General features: G+C 36.1%; 3 protein-coding genes across 3 annotated transcripts; 2 read left to right on the top strand and 1 right to left on the bottom strand.

Annotated features, from left to right (window-relative positions):
* LOC18607320 (eugenol synthase 1) lies at positions 365-1,845 on the top strand. Its single transcript, XM_018115123.1, is given in 6 exon segments — positions 365-588; positions 652-772; positions 775-788; positions 887-1,115; positions 1,212-1,415; positions 1,516-1,845. Coding segments are annotated over 6 exon segments (891 nt in total). The 5' UTR covers positions 365-462; the 3' UTR covers positions 1,713-1,845.
* On the bottom strand, positions 3,061-5,634 carry LOC18607319 (soluble inorganic pyrophosphatase 6, chloroplastic). Its single transcript, XM_007041410.2, has 6 exons — positions 5,267-5,634; positions 4,993-5,153; positions 4,288-4,388; positions 3,989-4,170; positions 3,610-3,708; positions 3,061-3,511 (listed from the first exon to the last, which is right to left on the bottom strand). Exons 1-6 carry the CDS (start codon positions 5,612-5,614, stop codon positions 3,419-3,421), a joined length of 984 nt encoding a protein of 327 aa, XP_007041472.1. The 5' UTR covers positions 5,615-5,634; the 3' UTR covers positions 3,061-3,418.
* On the top strand, positions 7,168-13,541 carry LOC18607317 (probable protein S-acyltransferase 23). The gene is made up of 13 exons (XM_007041406.2): positions 7,168-7,563; positions 7,664-7,804; positions 7,970-8,082; positions 8,673-8,752; positions 9,108-9,271; positions 10,310-10,448; positions 10,536-10,635; positions 11,078-11,135; positions 11,876-11,953; positions 12,055-12,153; positions 12,624-12,702; positions 12,809-12,957; positions 13,095-13,541. The coding sequence occupies exons 1-13, from the start codon at positions 7,336-7,338 to the stop codon at positions 13,278-13,280; spliced, it is 1,614 nt and encodes a 537-aa protein (XP_007041468.2). The 5' UTR covers positions 7,168-7,335; the 3' UTR covers positions 13,281-13,541.

Genomic DNA, 18,469 nt, shown 5'->3' with positions numbered 1-18,469 from the left:
ACTTGTCTGTGGAAGCCGGCTGTCCCCCAAAAGAGATCTTTCATGTTTTTGTCTTAGGGTTTTTTTAATTTTTTTTTATTTTTATGCATTTGTCGTTTTAAATTAAAAAAAAAAGTGATGAATTTTCTCAGAAAATTTTTCTCGTATATTTCTTTTTTCAATTTCTGTCTTTAATTATGCATATAATATTTTTTTTATTTAATTTGTATAATAAATTTCGATCACAACTAAATAATCAATTTCATTTGTTTTTCAATCTTTTGATTTTGGCTTTTCATTTTAAATAATTGAAAATCCAAAGTGAAAAGAAACCCTCACTTTCTATAAATAGAGCAATAGAGGGAGCATAGGTCCGAGCAAGAGGGTGTGATGGAAGCAAAAGAGGAGGTAGGAACAATGGAAGCTAGTGCCGAAGCAAGTTAGATTCTCATCTTTGGTGGAACTGGATACATAGGAAAATATATGGTCAAGGCAAGCATCAAGTATGGACATCAAACTTTCGTTGACACCCGTCCTATCACCCCTCAATCCAATCCAGACAAGGTAAACCTGCACAAGGAGTTCGAATCCATTGGCGTTACCATCATCAGGTAATTCTCTATATTACATATGTATATGTGCATGCATACACGTGTTAATATTGATATGAAACAGGGAGAGTTGGACGAACATGATAAGATCGTGGATGCAGTTCGTCGAGTAGATGTGGTTATCTCAGCGTTACCATTCCCCCAGGTTCCTGATCAGGTTAACATAATTGAAGCCATTAAAGTTGTGGCAACATAAAGGTGAGTAACGTTAACTAAATTTTGATAAAATATTTGTGTTCAAGTTCATACTAGAACGAAGAAACTGGTGCTGATTTAGTTTTATCTTTGCTATCTAGAGGTTCCTTCCGTCGGAGTTCGGGGTTGAAGAGGACAGAGTGACTACTCTCCCTCCTTTCGAAGCTTGTTTAGACAAAAAGCGAAAGATCAGAAGGGTAGTGGAAGCAGCTGGGATCCCTTACACCTATGTATCTGCAAATTGTTTTGCTGCATACTTTGTGAATTACTTGCTTCGTCCACATGAAGAGCATGAGGATGTAGTTGTCTATGGATCCGGGAAAGCCAAGGGTGATTAGCATTTCCACTTTGAATCTTTGCAAGCTCTATGGTTTTGAAATCTAACGTTCAGTCTTCCTGTTTTTCCCTTCTATCTGTCACGTTCAGCACTGTTGAACTATGAAGAAGATGTGGCGGAGTACACATTCAAAGTAGCAAATGACCCAAGAACATGCAACCGAATAGTAATCTATCAGATGCCCAAAAATATAGTGTCCCAGCTTGAATTGATTGCTTTGTGGGAGAAGAAAACAGGTAGGAGTTTCAAGAGGATTCATGTACATGAGGAAGAACTGGTGAAACTCTCAGAGAGTAAGTTTCAGGACTTTGCTTCCTTGAGCTGGTTGCTTCGTTGCTTCATTTATACCAATCTGTTACATTAATCAAGAATTTATCAAACTTGTTTTTGCAGCCTTACCATTTCCAGATAATATACCAGTGTCCATCCTTCACTCCTTATTTGTAAAGGGTGATCTTCTCAACTATGAGCTTGGGGAGAATGATCTTGAGGCTTCCAGCCTATATCCTGATCATGAGTACACCACCATTGATCAACTTCTTGATGTTTTTCTCGTTGATCCCCCGAAACCTGCTTTTGCTGCATTTTGAATGGGACTTTGAATCAGAAAACGGAGCAATTAGTATTATCAGAAAACGGAGTAAGAAAAAGGATTTTATTTTATCTAGAAAAAGGCAGCAATAAAATGGTCTACGGTTCTGAATAAAAATCTTCTGTTCTCAATTGGTGTTTCTTTTGAAATTTTTATTATAATTTTACATTACATATCTAACAAAATTTTTATATTAACATCACTTTTACCATTAAATTATTATTTTTTATTATTAAGTTCAAAGTTTAAGAGTTTAATTGTTGATATCAATAATTGGATTCATGTGGACACAAAGGGACACCATGGACAAACAAGATCGATGTTGACAACAAAATACACCATTGACAAATAAAATATAGTATTCTATCTAACTGTTGACCCTCAAACATGTTATTGACAACACAATTCAATTAAATTCAGACTTTTTATATTCTTATATTGTCTCTTACAGCTTTGCAGAATTAAAATAATATAAAATTATTTTTTTAAAAAAAATCAAATGAAAAATGGAACATCAAGTGACAACAGAATTTTTATTCCATGTCCTGCGTATAACAGGGAATCAAACCGATAATTAGTCGAGTGTACCTCCACGGCAGTGGGTTCATCACCACTTGCCTTGTGCTCATTGGTCATAGTTAGATCTAGTCAAGATCAGGACAAAATCACCCACACCTTTGGACCTGTTGCCATAAATCTTAAACCCATCCGATTCTAGTTTAAAATACCAACAGAAGGCCCACAGGTTTGTTCCCTGGGTTTCTCACCAAACCAGGGTCTTGCTCTTCGTATATATGAACAGATGACTACCGGTTTTCAAGTACCCATTTTGATTCCCAGTTTTCTTAGACTTTCCATCTTTGGTTATGGCGCCTACCGCTGCAATGTTGATTCTCTCTCGTCACTGTAAAACAACGTCACCAGCTCTTCCTCCTCCTCCATCGCCACCTCTGGATGTTAAGGCCTCTGCACTAAAGTGGGTTGCACTGGACAGCCTTCTGACCCACCGAGGAAGATCTGGCTCTAACAACAACCAAGAGTCCAAGATGGTGGAGGCTGATCGTTCTTTCTCTGCTGATTCTGCCTTGGAAAAGAGGTTCAAGGAAGCCCTTGAATTCAGCTGGTGGTAGAGTTATGTAATCATCTTTGGTTCAGAGTATTAGGTTCAAAATTGTCGGGCAGAGGCCTATTGTAAATTCCCCCTTAGCTACTGTCAAGTTACAGCAATCAATTTCATGTACAATACAAACTGCAGTTCAGTTAAAAGTATGTCAAATTACCATACAAAGTGTAATCGGATTACAAAGTGGTTTTCAGCTGCAGATTTTATCATAAAGTTACACTAATTGATCAAGTAAACAGTCTTCATCATTTCCTGTTCAAGTGAGAATTGGCAGCAAAATTCGGTTCCTTGAGGACCTCAAATATTCTCAACACAAACAGAAAGAGAGCTTTTCTTTATTATTATTTTTATATTTTTAGGAAAGTCAATCCTACATAAGTCTTTTCCTGCTTATCACATCAGAAGAAATGAAATTCTATCCTAATCAAAAGAGTTTTCTAATTTACTCAAACAATAAGCAGACTACTCATTGGCATCAACTTCTATGATTACCAAGCCTTGCTTGCAAGGGGATGGGGGGAGTAAAACTAGATAAATATTTGGAATTGCAAGCATCGCCGCTCTAATGCTCCTGGTTGAGTTTATACAAGCGAAAGCTCGCCAGCAGGAATCGATCTTTTGACAAGTTTAGCCCAAGACTCGTTAGTTTCTGTAATGACCTTAAGAGCATAATCCTGTTTAACATACAGGTAAAACATATGAGACCACAAGCAGGACGAAGCAGAAAGGTACTTTGGGAGTAGGGAAAAGGGTACACAAAATCAGTACTTACCTTGTTTGCAGCCTTGTTGCCAAGACCAAACTTGTTTGCTGGTTTTCCATCAGGGATCTTGTAGTCTCTAAACCAATCCCTGATTGCAGTGAGAGTCCCCTGAAAATATCACCCGATGGATGCTCAAAAGTTTAGCAATTGTAACTTGTAAGTGAAATGACCATGCACAAGACTAGTTAAAATGATTCAATTCAATAACATGTAATACTGACATCTTTACTGCTGGTAGTCATAGTAAAATAAGTTAGTAATATCAACAACCCAACTTAAAATTGAAGTAGAAGTCAGTTCCTAGTTTCACTATGCTTGCTGATGAAATTATCAATATATTGATGAACTAAAATGATTACAAAACCCTGCAGAGGATAGAGAGAAATACCGGGAAATGCTTCTCAACATCATCAACATCATTCACAAGAGAAGCTCTTGGATCATCTAATGAAATGGCAACTATTTTCCAGTCAAGTTCCCCTTCATCAATCATGGCTAAAGCAGCCAGTGGCTTTACCTTTAGAATTTCACCAATCTTTCTCTGGCTTTCACCAATCTCAACAACATCAACTAAGAAGTGAAAAGAAACACAAACGTAAAAATTCAGGATGCTGCTTTTCACAACAAAAAGAAGAAGAAAAGGTTTGTAAGAAATATCAAATACCGAAAACAAGTATTGGGAATTACCAGGGTCGTTATCACCAAATGCTGCTTCAACTTCATTGTTTGCAAGAGATGGGTCTTCCCATGTTTGTGGAAGCAATCCATAATTCCAGTTTATGTTATAACTGAGAGACAATGAACCGATTATTCAGAAATGAAACCTCTGTGAGACACTCGACAATGAAAACTCACAATAGCAAGAAGCTGAAGCAAAGTGGATTCTAATAACAAAAATCCTATACAAAATGTGTTTTGATTATCGGTAAAATCATACTATTTACTACGTAGAGGCCATGCTGCATTTACAGTCTGAGTCATCCCCTGATGACCCTTAGATCGTGCATCACCTGAAGAAGTGCCGTGTAATGTACCTTAATACAACTGTAATCTTTAATCTCCTAAAAATCAGTTGCTGTTATTAGAAGCTCCTCAACCACTCTGCTTTTAGCAGACAAGTTTCTCTGGCTATTACATGTATACTTGAAGAAAATGACTAACTTATTCACAAATAATGAGCTAAGAACTTGGGTCATTTCTAAATCAAGATAAGCATCTCTGGGCATTATATGACATTGCCAAGGAAAATCCTGGTGAAATGTAAAATCTAATTGCAAAAGTACTACCAAAATGGAGAAAAATTTGACCATTCTAGCACAAATCCTAGCTGAAGATAACCCAAGCATTGAATTGAGCAATAAGCTATACACAATCAGAACCAGCAAATCTTACGGGTAATATCGAAGCTTGCCCTTCTTTGTATCCTGCTTAATGGGAGTGTATAGCTCATCAGTAGCAACCTCCATTTTCGCACTTGATTCTTTGGGTATCTCAACAATGAAGTTAAAAACACCATCTCCCAAGTGCAACGGTACATCATGCCAAGGAGAAATCTAAGCAACCACCAAACACAAATCTCAATTACCATCAAAATAATGTTACTACTACTAATACTAAAAATTAAATTTCAAAGATTTTGACAAGAACAAAATGGAAATGAAAATACCTTTTTGCCCGAAGTATCTTCGAAGAAGACTCTGTAGTCGAGGGTTTCGGGCTGGCCTTCCTGTTTGATCTGAACCTGAGGGTTAAAAATGGCATTGCAAGAAAACAATCTCTTGGACAATCGTCTGCCGTTGTTGAAGCTGAGAGCGTTGCAGGCGCGTTTCAAAGCGAAGGGCGTTTTGAGGAGCAAGCAGGAAGAGGCGGCGGTGGAGGTGGAGTTGCTGGCGACGGCTATGACTCTGGCTGCTGCTGCCATGGCTTGTGACATTTGTGGTGGGACTCTCTCTCTCTCAATCAAATGTGGGAGTACTTTGGAGTTTGGTGGTTTTCTGAAGCAAGTGGTTTGCATTGATTGGCTTACCCTTTGAATGCTCTCGTATATTCTTTCCACTTTTTTTGATGTTTTTTTTATTTTAAGTTGTCCTCGTCACCCTACGAGAAGAGAAATATTTTTTAAAAAATTAAAAATAATTATATTTAATATCATGTCAATATACATATAATATATATTATCATTTAATTATAGAATCTCACCTCATAAATATGTAATAATAAAAATTTTCAAAATAAATATTTATTTTTAAAAAATTTTGATTTTTAAGTTTTTTTATTAACAAGATAATAATATTTGATTAATTGATAATACATAAGTATTATATACACCGAGAATTGGTGGCTAAAAATTCATATACCATATTTTGTTCTCAAATAATTCATACTATTTTTTTAAAAAGTAATTCATATTGTTATTTAGTAAATTAATGTTTATATATTCCAAAAAAAATTATTGTGCCAGTTTGTTAACTTTTATTGATAATATTAGATAATGATGCATACTTTACTATTTCATACATATATAAATATTTGTTTTTAAAACTTTTAAAATTTTGAATTTATTTATTAATTATATGATAATATTTATTTAGTTCACTTAAAATCTATACAATAAAAATGAATCAAATACAACCTTATGCAAATCTGGTTAATGCTTGTGCAATCTAAATACTATCATTTGCAATTGTCAGGAATTATTGGAATTACTGATTCTAGCAGATATGAAGTTCTGCTTCTGAAATGGATAGAAAGTTGTATTGTTCATTCTTAGCCCAAGTTGTTCTTGTTCTGACACAGGCATGGAGTAAATATACACAGAGTTCACACATGGGACAAGGAGCAAGACCCGTTTGTTGTTTTATTGCAAGCTTTGTAATTGCCTCATGTTGCTTATGGTTATGATTCTTTGAACAGTGACTGGAAGCATGTTACAGGAACAGAATGTTACATCTCCAGTTAATAAATGTATGTTCCTTCCACTTTTACTGCTTCGTTTGGTTTCTTTGATACCTCACAGTTCATTCCCACAAGTTCAATGTCTTCAGCCAGGCTGTCTTTGCTTTCTTACCAGACTGAACACCTGAAAAACCCTGCATTCTTCAACTCCTACTCGTCTTGCTTTCAAGATATCTGTCAGGGGCCAAGCATGGTTGTCGTCTCATCATCATCACTTTAGCACTTCTGAGATTCCCATCATTCGCAGATTCCTGTTCAATTAGATTGTGGGATGTTTTCTTGAATGTTTTATCATCCAACAAAATCAAGGAACTAGCAGCCGCTGGCATCCAAATCTTCCTTTTGTGATCATGTTCATGGACTGTGTCGCAAGGTCCCTTTTCAATGGAAACTACCCCAGCTGCTATCAGGACACCAGGTGCCCCTGAAATGATACCGCCTGTTATTTTCTAGGCACCCGTGGTCAGAGACACGGGTGAGATTGGATTGGCCCCGTACATGAAGGGTGGAAATGTATTCACCACCTGACGCCGCCATAATAGGTTTAAATGAGCAAAGGAGAACCTTATTGGGCAATGACCGAATTACCCAACATAAAATCATTGTAAAGGTTTTCTTCTTTTTTTTTTTTAAGGAAAAGGAAAAAGGAAAAGAAGAAGCAGGAGCAGCTCATCATCGTCAAAGAGCAACCGCAAATTCCAGCTGGAGGAATAAACCCTAAACCCCTAAAATCCTCCCTGAATTTTTTTGGAATTAAAATCCGTTCGGATTTCTTTGTACATGGCTTCTTCGGAGATTGAGGTGGTGTCATCAGAATCAGAACCGAAAACCCAACAAGTTCCTGTAATCGATGTCTTCTCGGCCTCTGCTTATGGAGATTTTGACAAACTGAGGAAATTCGTGGAAGAAGATGGTGCCTCTCTTACTACACCTGACGGTAACGGATACTACGCCCTTCAATGGGCTGCTCTCAACAACTTCCCAGATATTGCTCAGTACATAATCGAGGTAAATTCAAAAAAAATTATATTTTTTATAGCTTAATGGTGGGTTTTTGTTGAGATTTAAATAAATTTGGGCTTTTTTTGTTTTGTTTAATTGATTGAAGCATGGTGGAAATGTGAATGCAATTGACAACAACAAGCAGACTGCTTTGCACTGGGCTGCAGTTAGGGGTTCCATTGCAGTGGCAGATGTGCTCTTGCAGAATGGAGCTCGAGTCGAAGCCACTGACATCAATGGTTATCGGGTAATGCAAGCCACTGACAGAATGGAGCTCGATTTGCTCTTGCATTTTCTGTTGAATCTAACTCTTTAAGGGCCTCTAAAAGCTTCATTTTTTTTTTTTTTTGCTGACTTATGTAATGCAAGTTAGGGGCTTGACGCACTTATCAATCTATTTTGTCTCCTGCAGGCAGTTCATGTTGCCGCTCAGTATGGGCAAACGGCTTTCTTAAATCACATTGTTGCCAAATATCACGCTGATTATGATGCACCTGATAATGATGGAAGGTGCCCACTTCATTGGTATGTTTTTTGGTATGTTTTTATGAAATCGCTTAGATGCAACCATCATAACATAGGCTTAGAGATTGATTTCACGTAAATCTAATATGAGCAATTAATTATATTTTGGAGGGCACAAAATACTTAGTACTATTCTTTCGATATAGATTTGTAGTATTTTTTTCTTTATGGCTCTAGTTTGTTTTGTATGAATGGCAAATTATGCTAGTTGGTTGTTTATGAGCTCAAATATGCATTTAAAAGAAGTTTTTCCTACAAGCCAGTACTAAGAGGGGATAGCAATTTGGTGCAATTTCAGAAGTGGTCTGACTTTGGTTGTTGTAGCATATTGGAGAAATACAACCTTTTAAATGTGACTTTTCGTACAAGATTGCAATCGTTGATGTCGCTCACATACCCAAGCAGGATCCATCCTGCAATCTCAGTCTTAACCCTTTTTACCCCAGGGAAAGGAGATACTATTTGGTTTGAACATCACTGGCTTTTGATATTTAGTAGCTTAATTCAGTTTCTTGTGCGGTAGCCTTTTTCTGTGAAAAGTAATAAATGCTTGTTAATGACAAATTTTATTCTTGTGATGTGTTAAACAGGGCTGCGTATAAGGGATTTGCAGATACAATTAGATTGCTTCTATTTAGAGATGCATCACAAGGGAGACAAGACAAAGAAGGTACTATCCAACAATCAATATGCACTGTCTAATATGCAAGCTTTTAACCTTGTAAAAGGTACTGGTCTATGTGCTCATGACCTTCAGGGCTATATGCACTCTATACCCGTGTTCGGGAAAACATTTGTGATTAATATTGCAATGGTGGCAGCCTGAGTTTTCCAGTTTTGTTATGAACGCATGAGAGTTTCTTTATGATTGAAATTTGTAAACAGTGGTCGGAAACTTCTATTTTTCATTCTGAACTCTGTGATCGTTATAATATTCGTTTAGTGAGCCAGGCTAAAGCTTACTCAGTAACCGCTTTAATCTTACTACTAAAATTTTTATGATGTTGTATATCCAATGCTGCCAGGTTGCACTCCATTGCACTGGGCTGCAATAAGAGGAAATGCAGAAGCATGCACTGTACTCGTGCATGCAGGCACAAAGCAGGAATTAGTGGTGAAAGATAAAGCTGGATTTACCCCTGTTCAGCTTGCATATGATAAAGGTCATCGGCAAATCGCCCTTTTCCTTGTACGTGACTTTGTGTGGTTGTTGCCTTGTTTGCATACTTTCATTAAAATAAACTTTTAAGCCAGGAAATTTGAATATGGTGTCTATGAGGAAATGATTTTTGGGATTCTCCTAGTAGTACTGTGCCTGGAAGACGTTCTGATAGCGGGCCTTATCTCTAGTGAGGGTAATGCTGGGTGTTCCTGGCTCTGTTTCTGGCTCTAAGTGGTCAGTCACCTTATTGTTAAGTATGCTGGCTGCTGGAGTGCTTCATACATTTTTTTTAAACCCTACTGAACTTCATTTTATTCTTCCTTCATATCCCCTTTCTCCAGAAAAGGATCATCTTGCATTTCTCATCTGTGTATGTTTCTCAAAAAGTGAGTAGGCAGAAACTATTGTGAACCAACTGTGTGGAATTTGGAAGTGTCCATTATCAAATTACTTCATTACTCTTTTGAAACATTAAAATGAAAAAGTTTATATCAAGTATGTGGTGTACTCCCTCTCTCTGGTTGGGAGGGATTATAAGCCTAAATTAAATGCGTCAGGCTAGGCTTTGCATAGATGATATATAGCTTCAAAATTTATTCACTTGCTTTCCAAAACACAATGCCACAACAAATTAGTTTTTGATGTTTGGGACCCGATTAGACAATTATATTTGGTGTTGCCTTTCTGGGGTGTGTTTGTGTCAGTACAGTGGGGCTTGATTCTTTGGCTGCATATTTGATGATGGGAGAATAGCACATCTGCAATAGATAATTATTGCCTTGTAAAACACCATGACACCACAGAAGGTGTGAATATTTTCATATGACAATGGTATTATTAGTTTTGCAATTTATTTTTTGTCATGCTTTGAGTTGCATTATTGGTTTAGTTTGATGTCCAGTTAGAAATGTGTTCACAGAGCTGGTTTACACAGTTGGTATCTGTATCAAATTCTCAGACTATTCCCACCTGGATATCCCCTATTGTTACTTTCTCTTAATTTTTGCTATATCTTGGAGATTTTGCAGCCATTTAATTTTATTGGTTTCTTTTGATTTTGTTCAGTCTAACGCAGCTAGAGCCAATAGCAATCGATTGGTGGACAAGTTCTGCAGTGGGAAGATGGGGGATGTTGGTCATGCTCCTATCTTATTTTGCGTTATAATTGTTCTAATTATCCTTTTCGTCAACTCAGTTCTTACTGGTGAGTAAGCTATGATATTAAAATTTCAGTCATGAACATGTTTGTTTTTGTCATTAATTATGACTGACTTCTTTAAGATGCATGTAGCTCCAAGTCTTTCTAAGGTAACTGCCATTGTTGGACTTTGGGGATGGATTGATGTTTCCCTAGCTATTGGTTCATTGATAATGTTCTACAGGTGTAGTAGGTAATTCTTTGTCCTCTTGACTTTGATATTCATTGAATTGATATCACATATTTGTTTTATTTGGTGGTATTTTATATTCTTAGGCCATTAGATATAATTGTTTAGAGCTTGGTGCATGAAATGCTATCGAACAGAATACCTTTGGCTAGTCTAGTCTTATGAGTTATCTTTCCCATTCAATCACGTATGCTTGTATTACCGAATAGAAGCTTCAATGTGGCTTTGCTTGGTACCTTGCATTTTCAATATCTGAACCAAAAATTGAAACATTTTGACAAGATTGGAAATATATAATTAAACTACTCACTTAACGTTTTATTGCATTCATGGTCTCTGAACTATAAATGAAGCAATTATCTGAATTTAAACAAATTTTCAGTCTTGGTTAAAGTTTTTTATTTTCTATATTGTTTTCTTGATTGGCTTTTACAATTCTCTGCAGTAAAGATCCAGGTTATATTAAAAAACATGGAGGATTGGATGGCTATGAAGATACAGAGGTACAAGCATTTCTGTTTAATAACTGTAATCTTTAACAGTGGCTGGAATGGATTAAAACTATGTGAATTCTGTGGACAACACAAAATTTATATAAGGGAAGACACTAATAGCAGTAGTTCTTTGAGTGAGCTGGGTCATGGTTGTAGGAAGGGTGAGTATAGCGTGTCGCATCATTATGTAAAAAGTTTTATAGCTAACAGAACCCATATGCATAATGTCACATGCATAAGTTTTATGATTGTATGTATTTCTCGCATGAAGGGTGAATTTGAGGCTTATTTTATATACGTGTCTGAAATGGACATTCAATTTTGGTGTCTTCTGAATCACCAGTACCACAGTTAGAAGGGGGAAAATAGGAAGTGGAAGTTCTCTAGCTTAGCTTTGTGCAATAAATGAAGAGTTTGAGGGCTAGCTGTATAAAAATTCTAGCTCGGAGATGCAGAATTTTTGTGTGGAGCATGAGTTTGCTGAAAGGGAGCAGGCTCCTAAGGAGACTCTAGAGTTTGTTTGGTTAGTCTGGTATGACCCTTGAGAGGGACCTAAGAGGATTGCATGCTTATTATTTGTTAGAAGTTTTTTTCTAGCTTGATCAATTGGCCAATTAGGATTTTAACCTCCTTTTCAAAATTCATTCAAAAGGAAAGGAAAGAAATTAATAAAAAAGGATTGTAAGCTCTTCAGTTTTGCTATTATTTTGCATGAACTGAACCAGTAGTATATTATTCACAACTGGCAGGATCCCTTGCTGAGTATTGATATGAACAATTCATCAGTATGGACAGGAAATTGGTCTCAGCTTTGCCCTACCTGCAAGGTTACCTGATGAACCTTTCCTTGTAACTATGTATGCATATCTATATAAATATTTCCTCAGCTTGCAAAGCCATTTTGACCAAATTTTCTCTCTGTTGTCAGATAATAAGACCCATTCGTTCTAAGCACTGTCCTGTCTGTAAGCATTGTGTTGAACAATTCGACCATCATTGCCCATGGATATCTAACTGTGTTGGGAGGGTAAGAAATTTATTGGAAGATAACCATATTATCAATGTCTTCTGGAGTAGGATATTTATTTGAGATTAAGTTATTGCGGCTGCAAATGCTATCATCTTATTGATGTATATATGTTCAGAAACTCATCTAGGACTAGGATGGTAAATCACACATTATTTTCATGCCTGGAATGTACAGAATTTTATGCCTTTTGTTGACTCTTGTATAGTTGGTGGTTATTTTTATTGAATTGAAGGACTAATATGGAGGTCTAAGGCCAATCCTGTCATCAGTTGCACAGCCTTCACATTAGTGGCACCCTCCATTCCCATTGTTAGGTTCTTTGTTTAGTTTTGTCCCCTTCTTTTATTTGATCTCCTACTGAATAATTTAAACAAGATGCTATAGGTGACTGGTACTGTAATCTGACCATTATTCATATTTTCTTCGTTTCCTTTCCTCATCTGCTTTACTTGTTGTGCACTTTGCAGAAAAACAAACGAGACTTCTTTGTTTTCGTTTGCATGGGAACCTTGACTTCATTCCTTGCTGCATCTATCACAGTTCAAAGTAAGTGGATTTCAGACAAATAAGCCTCTCCCCTTCATCACCTTTTCTGATCAAGATCAAATTAGTTTATATTTGACTTAGGTAATGTCTTTGTTTGTCTCAACAGGGATCTGGACAGCAATACCAGCATTGCCTGCTGATGAAACATGGATTCATCATGTGATTATTCATCATCCTGGTATTGTTGTATTTCTCATTTTGGATGCAATCGTTTTGATTGCTGCTACAGCTTTGACCACAGTACAGGCATCCCAGGTAAATCAAGAGTTCATTTGCCTACTTTTTAACTGTGTTGCCCACCAACTACGTGAAGATTTTTAAGTCCGCTTAAAGGATGGCGAATTTAATGAATATGTTGTTAAATTTTTCGGTATCTTTATTTTCTATTGTAGATAGCTCGGAACATCACCACGAATGAATTATCAAATGCCATTCGCTACGGGTATCTTCGCGGCCCTGATGGACGGTTTAGGAACCCATATAATCATGGATGCCGAAAGAACTGCACTGATTTCCTCATTCGTGGCTACACAGATGATGAGGTGGCTTGGCCTCCGTTACAGAGAGTTGCCAGTTAGAAATACAGTCTGAGCTTTTGCCATATTCGTTGTTGTAGATACATACACCATGCTCCATTATTCACAGTCTCACTCATGTTAATATTACGAATCCTTTGCACGTTATGACTGTTCTTCGTATACGTATATATACAGTTCCATGTGAACAGAACGGTTAGTTTGAATTCCATTCGGCCATGTCAGATTCTCCACGTGTTTCAGGCTGATTTGCGGGCTTTTGTAGGTCACACAGACACAAATGAAGACAAAAAATTTACACTACCCATATATGTATCCAATAAACTCTGAATTCGGTTGGAAAAAGAACCACTTGAAGAGAAATTTTCACGTGTTCTTGTATTTTATCTTATGTCTAAATATTTGGAATTAATTCAGCTTGTGACAAGAATCTTGTGTTCTCTCTAATACTTTTGGTAAGTGCCTAGTAAATTTATTCAATCAATTTATTTTATTTTTTTACTCTTACCCCTTTTTAATATAAATTTAATACATACATGAAAAATAGAAACATAAAAAATTAAAAGATAAAATAATAGGTTAGGAAATACCTCAACTGTTTTTAGATTTGACCCAAAAAAGATGATGCCAAAAGCTGGTGCCGGTTGGCCTTGGCTGGAGCCAGCCCGAACCTTAACAATAGATAAATAGCCTTTGTGTCACAAACCTTAACGTCCAAACCCCCCCTTTTTTCTTACCTCCATCGTGGAAGCAATCGTCCTCCTTCGCGTTAAGGGTGGCGGCACACTTTTCCTTTTCTATCCTTTGCCCTTTCCTTCTCTTCCCTCTTCTGTCTGCCTCCTTTATCCTGTCTTTCTGAAAACCCCTGGCTGATTCCGCCGTCACTTCCCGCCGAACAACCCATCATCTTCTACGTCTCTCCGCCCTGGCCTACCTCTTCTCTTTTCCTTTTCTTTTTTTTATCTTCCTACTGAGGAAACGACGTAGTGTTTTAAATTTTGGGAGTATAAATAGCCAGACCCTGCTTCTCTGCCGCAAACCCTAGCATCCAAACCCTTTCTCTTTCCTACCTCTGTAGCTGAGGTCCGCCTTGGAGTTTGCGGTGGCGGCACACTTTTCCCTTTCCTCTTTTCTTCTGTTCCCTCTGCCTTCTGCCGTTACCGTCGTCACTTCCCCCCGATCAACCCATCATCTTCTTAGTCTCTCCGCCCTAGAAGTTTCCAACGATTATTTCCGCCTAAATTGACCCCTCTATCTTTGTTTTTTTCAAACAACCCGAGAAAACCCAGAAAATATTTTTTAAAAACCTCAAGGAAAGGTTGAAAATCTCAAATCTAGGGTTTTTACAACATAAAATATCAGATTTGATCTGTTGGTTGTGTGATATGGATTTTCTTTTTGTTTTCTGTAATTATTGTTCTTTCTTTTATTTATTTGGAATTTTTTTAAGACTTCTGTGGTTTTGAAAAAGATGATCCTTTATTTATTTATTTTTTTTTTACCCTCTTCATTTGTCTTCCGACCTTTTAATTTCTGTCACTGTCCGACCTCAATACTAAGTCGTCTTTATCTCAACTAAACCCAATTTAAAAAACCAAATAGGTACGAGAGATTCAGCCTTGTCATCAGCTAGGAAGGCTAAAAGATGTGGCGACGTGCGGTAGAATCGTCTCCTGGTTTCCAGCTACAACATAGACCTTTTCACTTAGACTTTTGATGTTGACATGACAGCTTCGCATGATTGCAACAAGTGCGTCCCAAAACTTTGATGTTTTGGATACACTATCCACTTTTGGCCACCGTCATTTCATCGTCACTTGAGCCGCCACTCTCCCGCCTTGCTTCTATTTCTCCCTTCACTTCGGATTTTGGTTTCCGTTGCCGGTGGTGCTCTTTTCGCCGCCGGCTTTTTCCTTTTGTCGTTTTCTTTATTCTATTATTTATTATTTTAAAATAAAAATTTAACAAAGTAAAAACAGTCAAATAAATATTTGTTTATAAGTCAGAGGAATGTTTTGGACAATCGTACACCTAACAAATGTCAAGTGTAACTGTCGACGAACCGATGGGACTGAGACTTTATTTGTCAGTACATAAGGAACCATTGAAAACTGAACTCAGGAGATGACCAGAATCCAAGACACAACTTCATATAACTATTTAATCTTTATTAAATTCAAGGAAAAAAAACAAAAAACTACGACATGCAGGTTTATATTGCGACTTGCTTTACTTGAAAAAAAAGAAAGATAACGGAAACCAACCATGGCAGCCAGAACAAAACAAGATGACGGAAACAAACCACGGCCGCCAGAACAGACGCTTAGACTCCCATCGGCAAGATAAACGGCCAGAACAACAAAAGATGACAGAAACAAACCACGGCTGCAGAACAGACGCTTAGACTCCCATTGGCAAGATAAACGGAATCAAACCACGGCTACCAGAACTGACGCTTACCTAACTTGAATGATGTAGATATCATCTTTTCTGAAAAGAGTAATGGAAGCTTCGATTCTGGATTTAGCAAACTTTGTCCACTGGCGTCCGGAGAAGGAGAAACAGTTGGCTTCTTGTTCCCTCTGGCATTCAAACTTCCACGATCTTCCTGATCCATCCTCCTCAACGATCAAATAAAATCTATCATCTTGAGGGAGAGAGAGGGCTGCGCGGCCATCACACGAAAACGTCAACTTTCTTGTATGCCTACCTTCAAGATTGGCCCGGAAGATCTCCTCCATTGCTTCCACTTACAAACCTATCTGTGTGTGAAGTGGGTGCTTAGAACAAAGAGGTTCGTATATCGGTTAGGAGGGGAATGATGATGAGGATTTTGAGAAAAGAGGGCGTTGGGGTGGGAGGGGTATTGGGGCTTCTGACGATTGAGGAGATAGCAGGAGTTGTGGTTAAAAGGGAGGGCATGGAAGGATTTTATAATGTTGCGAGGACCCGATATTCAGATTGTTGGGTTGCCTTTGCGTGTGCCCACGTGTAAGAAACATAAATCGGTGAGATGGCAGAGGATAAAAACCCTAAAACGTGTCCCCACTGGCTGTCCAGACCTGGGTGAAGCCCCATGTTACCACCTACCGATATGCGGATGGAAATCCTCTTCCCCTATATTGTGCCCCTTTCCCTGCCCCGTTCATTTGAGTTTCCATCGTGTCTCTTAGATTAGGGTCTTTTTAACTTTATTTAACCATATAAAATACGTTAGTTAACGGCAGCGTTATTTTTGAGGTCTCTACAGTGGAATCTTCAAAGAAAAGAGCCTTGAAGAAGCTCGAGAGCTTGAGGAAGTCAGTGACTGCTGCTTATTCCATGGAGAGGAACAGGACTCAGACTTTTAGGTACCTGCTTAGATGTATGAGCAAAGAGACAAAGAAACCTCCTCTTCACGTGCCTACGTGTGTAAAAACAAAATCGGTGGGATGAGACCGCTAAAAAGCATAAAACGTGTCCCTACTTGCTGCCCAGTTACCAGTGTGGAACCCAATTTGACCACCAACTGATATGCAGATTCTGGGCCCCCAATCCCATTCTCTTTCTTACTGTTAGAATGAAACAGCCAATCATTTTTCCAATCAAACAACCACAAAAGCCTTTCGCGCCCCCCCCCCATGCATGCACTGCAGTTTCCATTTGCAAATCACCCAAATCTATGGCCCACACCTAGCCTCTTTTGCCCTTTTAAAGCTTTGATGAAAAGTTGGTTTGCATGACGCTGGCGGTTTTGAATTTTTCTCAGTTTTGAATTTTTCTCTCAACCACGTAATATCTAAAAAAAAAATCTCAAATTATTTTCTAATTTTTTAATAATTTTTTATTTTTTTATTACATTTAATCAATTTTTTTATATCAAATAAAATTTGCATATTTTTATTTTAAATCAAATATTTTTTATGATTAATATTTGACTTAGTGAATGTACCACTTGTCATTTTATGTTATGTGATACTAATATATCATTATTGATAATGACGTGATATAACATTGTGTTATTTTTATCCTCAACATTGACAACACATGGGTACAAGATGATAAGTAACATTTTGACTTGTAATTAATCAACTATTAGTTGTAAATACTTATTTGAACTAATTGAACATAATAAAAAAATAAGAGTTTATTTAAATTTTCTTAAATAATTTAAAAACTTTTTAGAGTATTATGCAACAAAATATATATCTATTAAAATAATTGCGCCGTCAATATATAGAAGAATGGATAATGTTAATAATTTAATTATTTTTTATAATATATAATATGTAATTTTTCAAATTTGAAAAAAGTATTTTGATCTTTATCTATTCTTCAACTAAGAAATAGCTAATACCTTAAGGGCATACTTGATTGGAGGGAATGGAATAGTCATTCCTCCTTTATTCTCATTCTTGAGATAAAACTTTATTCGGTTTAATGGAATAGCTTTTCTTCATAATAGCCATTCCAAGAGAAGCTTGAACAGCCATTACTAAAGCTTCCTTGGTAATGGCTATTCCAAATTATTGAGAATAAGAAAAAAATTTGATTAGACAAATATACCATTTTACAATTTAAAAAATTATCTTATAAAAAAATAATAATCTTATTTTTTTTCTCTCTTCCTCACTCCTCTCTCTAAAGCACAGAAGACACAAAATTTTTTACTTCATTTAAAAAAATAAAAATATTTAAATATTATTTAATATATTAATTTAACTATAATAAATATCATAAAAATATTATTTAATATTATTATTTGAATATAATAAATGTAATAAAGAATATTATTTAGTATTATTTAAATTTAATGAAGAATATATTTTTCTTTTAATATTAAATATTATTTAATTATAATAAAAGGTTTAATTATCTTCTAATGCAAAATATTATTAAATTNTATTTTGTCTTTTAATATTAAATATTATTTAATTATAATAAAAGGTTTAATTATCTTCTAATACAAAATATTGTTAAATTATAATAAAAATATATTTTTATTTTGATGAAAATATCATTTAATTACTGTAAAAGTTATTTTGATTTTATTACTTAGAATATTTTATCTTTTAATAAAATAAATTGTTTAATTTTAATAAAAAAAAATATTTTTTTCTCATCATAGTGTTTTTGTTTTTTAATTAAAAAAATTTTTAAATTTTAATAAAGGGTATTTTTATCATTTACTTATTATTCTTTAACTATTTTTAAAATTATTCCTACCAACCGAACAATTGAATAAGTAATAA

This window comes from Theobroma cacao, chromosome 2 (genome assembly GCF_000208745.1).
Source record: "Theobroma cacao cultivar B97-61/B2 chromosome 2, Criollo_cocoa_genome_V2, whole genome shotgun sequence".
Lineage (NCBI taxonomy): Eukaryota > Viridiplantae > Streptophyta > Magnoliopsida > Malvales > Malvaceae > Theobroma > Theobroma cacao.
Note: the sequence above shows the minus strand (reverse complement) of the source record. Positions and strands in the feature narration are given on the sequence as shown.

Bases quoted from the DNA above. Each gene is read 5' to 3' on its own strand.
- LOC18607319 (XM_007041410.2), bottom strand. From the start codon at position 5,614: ATGCAAACCACTTGCTTCAGAAAACCACCAAACTCCAAAGTACTCCCA. The intron at 5,154-5,266 runs GTATTTTCATTT...GTGGTTGCTTAG, and splicing joins AAGATACTTCGGGCAAAAAG to ATTTCTCCTTGGCATGATGT. The intron at 3,512-3,609 runs GTAAGTACTGAT...TATGTTAAACAG, and splicing joins GCAACAAGGCTGCAAACAAG to GATTATGCTCTTAAGGTCAT.
- LOC18607317 (XM_007041406.2), top strand. From the start codon at position 7,336: ATGGCTTCTTCGGAGATTGAGGTGGTGTCATCAGAATCAGAACCGAAA. The intron at 7,805-7,969 runs GTAATGCAAGCC...TGTCTCCTGCAG, and splicing joins CTGACATCAATGGTTATCGG to GCAGTTCATGTTGCCGCTCA. The intron at 11,954-12,054 runs GTTACCTGATGA...CTCTGTTGTCAG, and splicing joins AGCTTTGCCCTACCTGCAAG to ATAATAAGACCCATTCGTTC.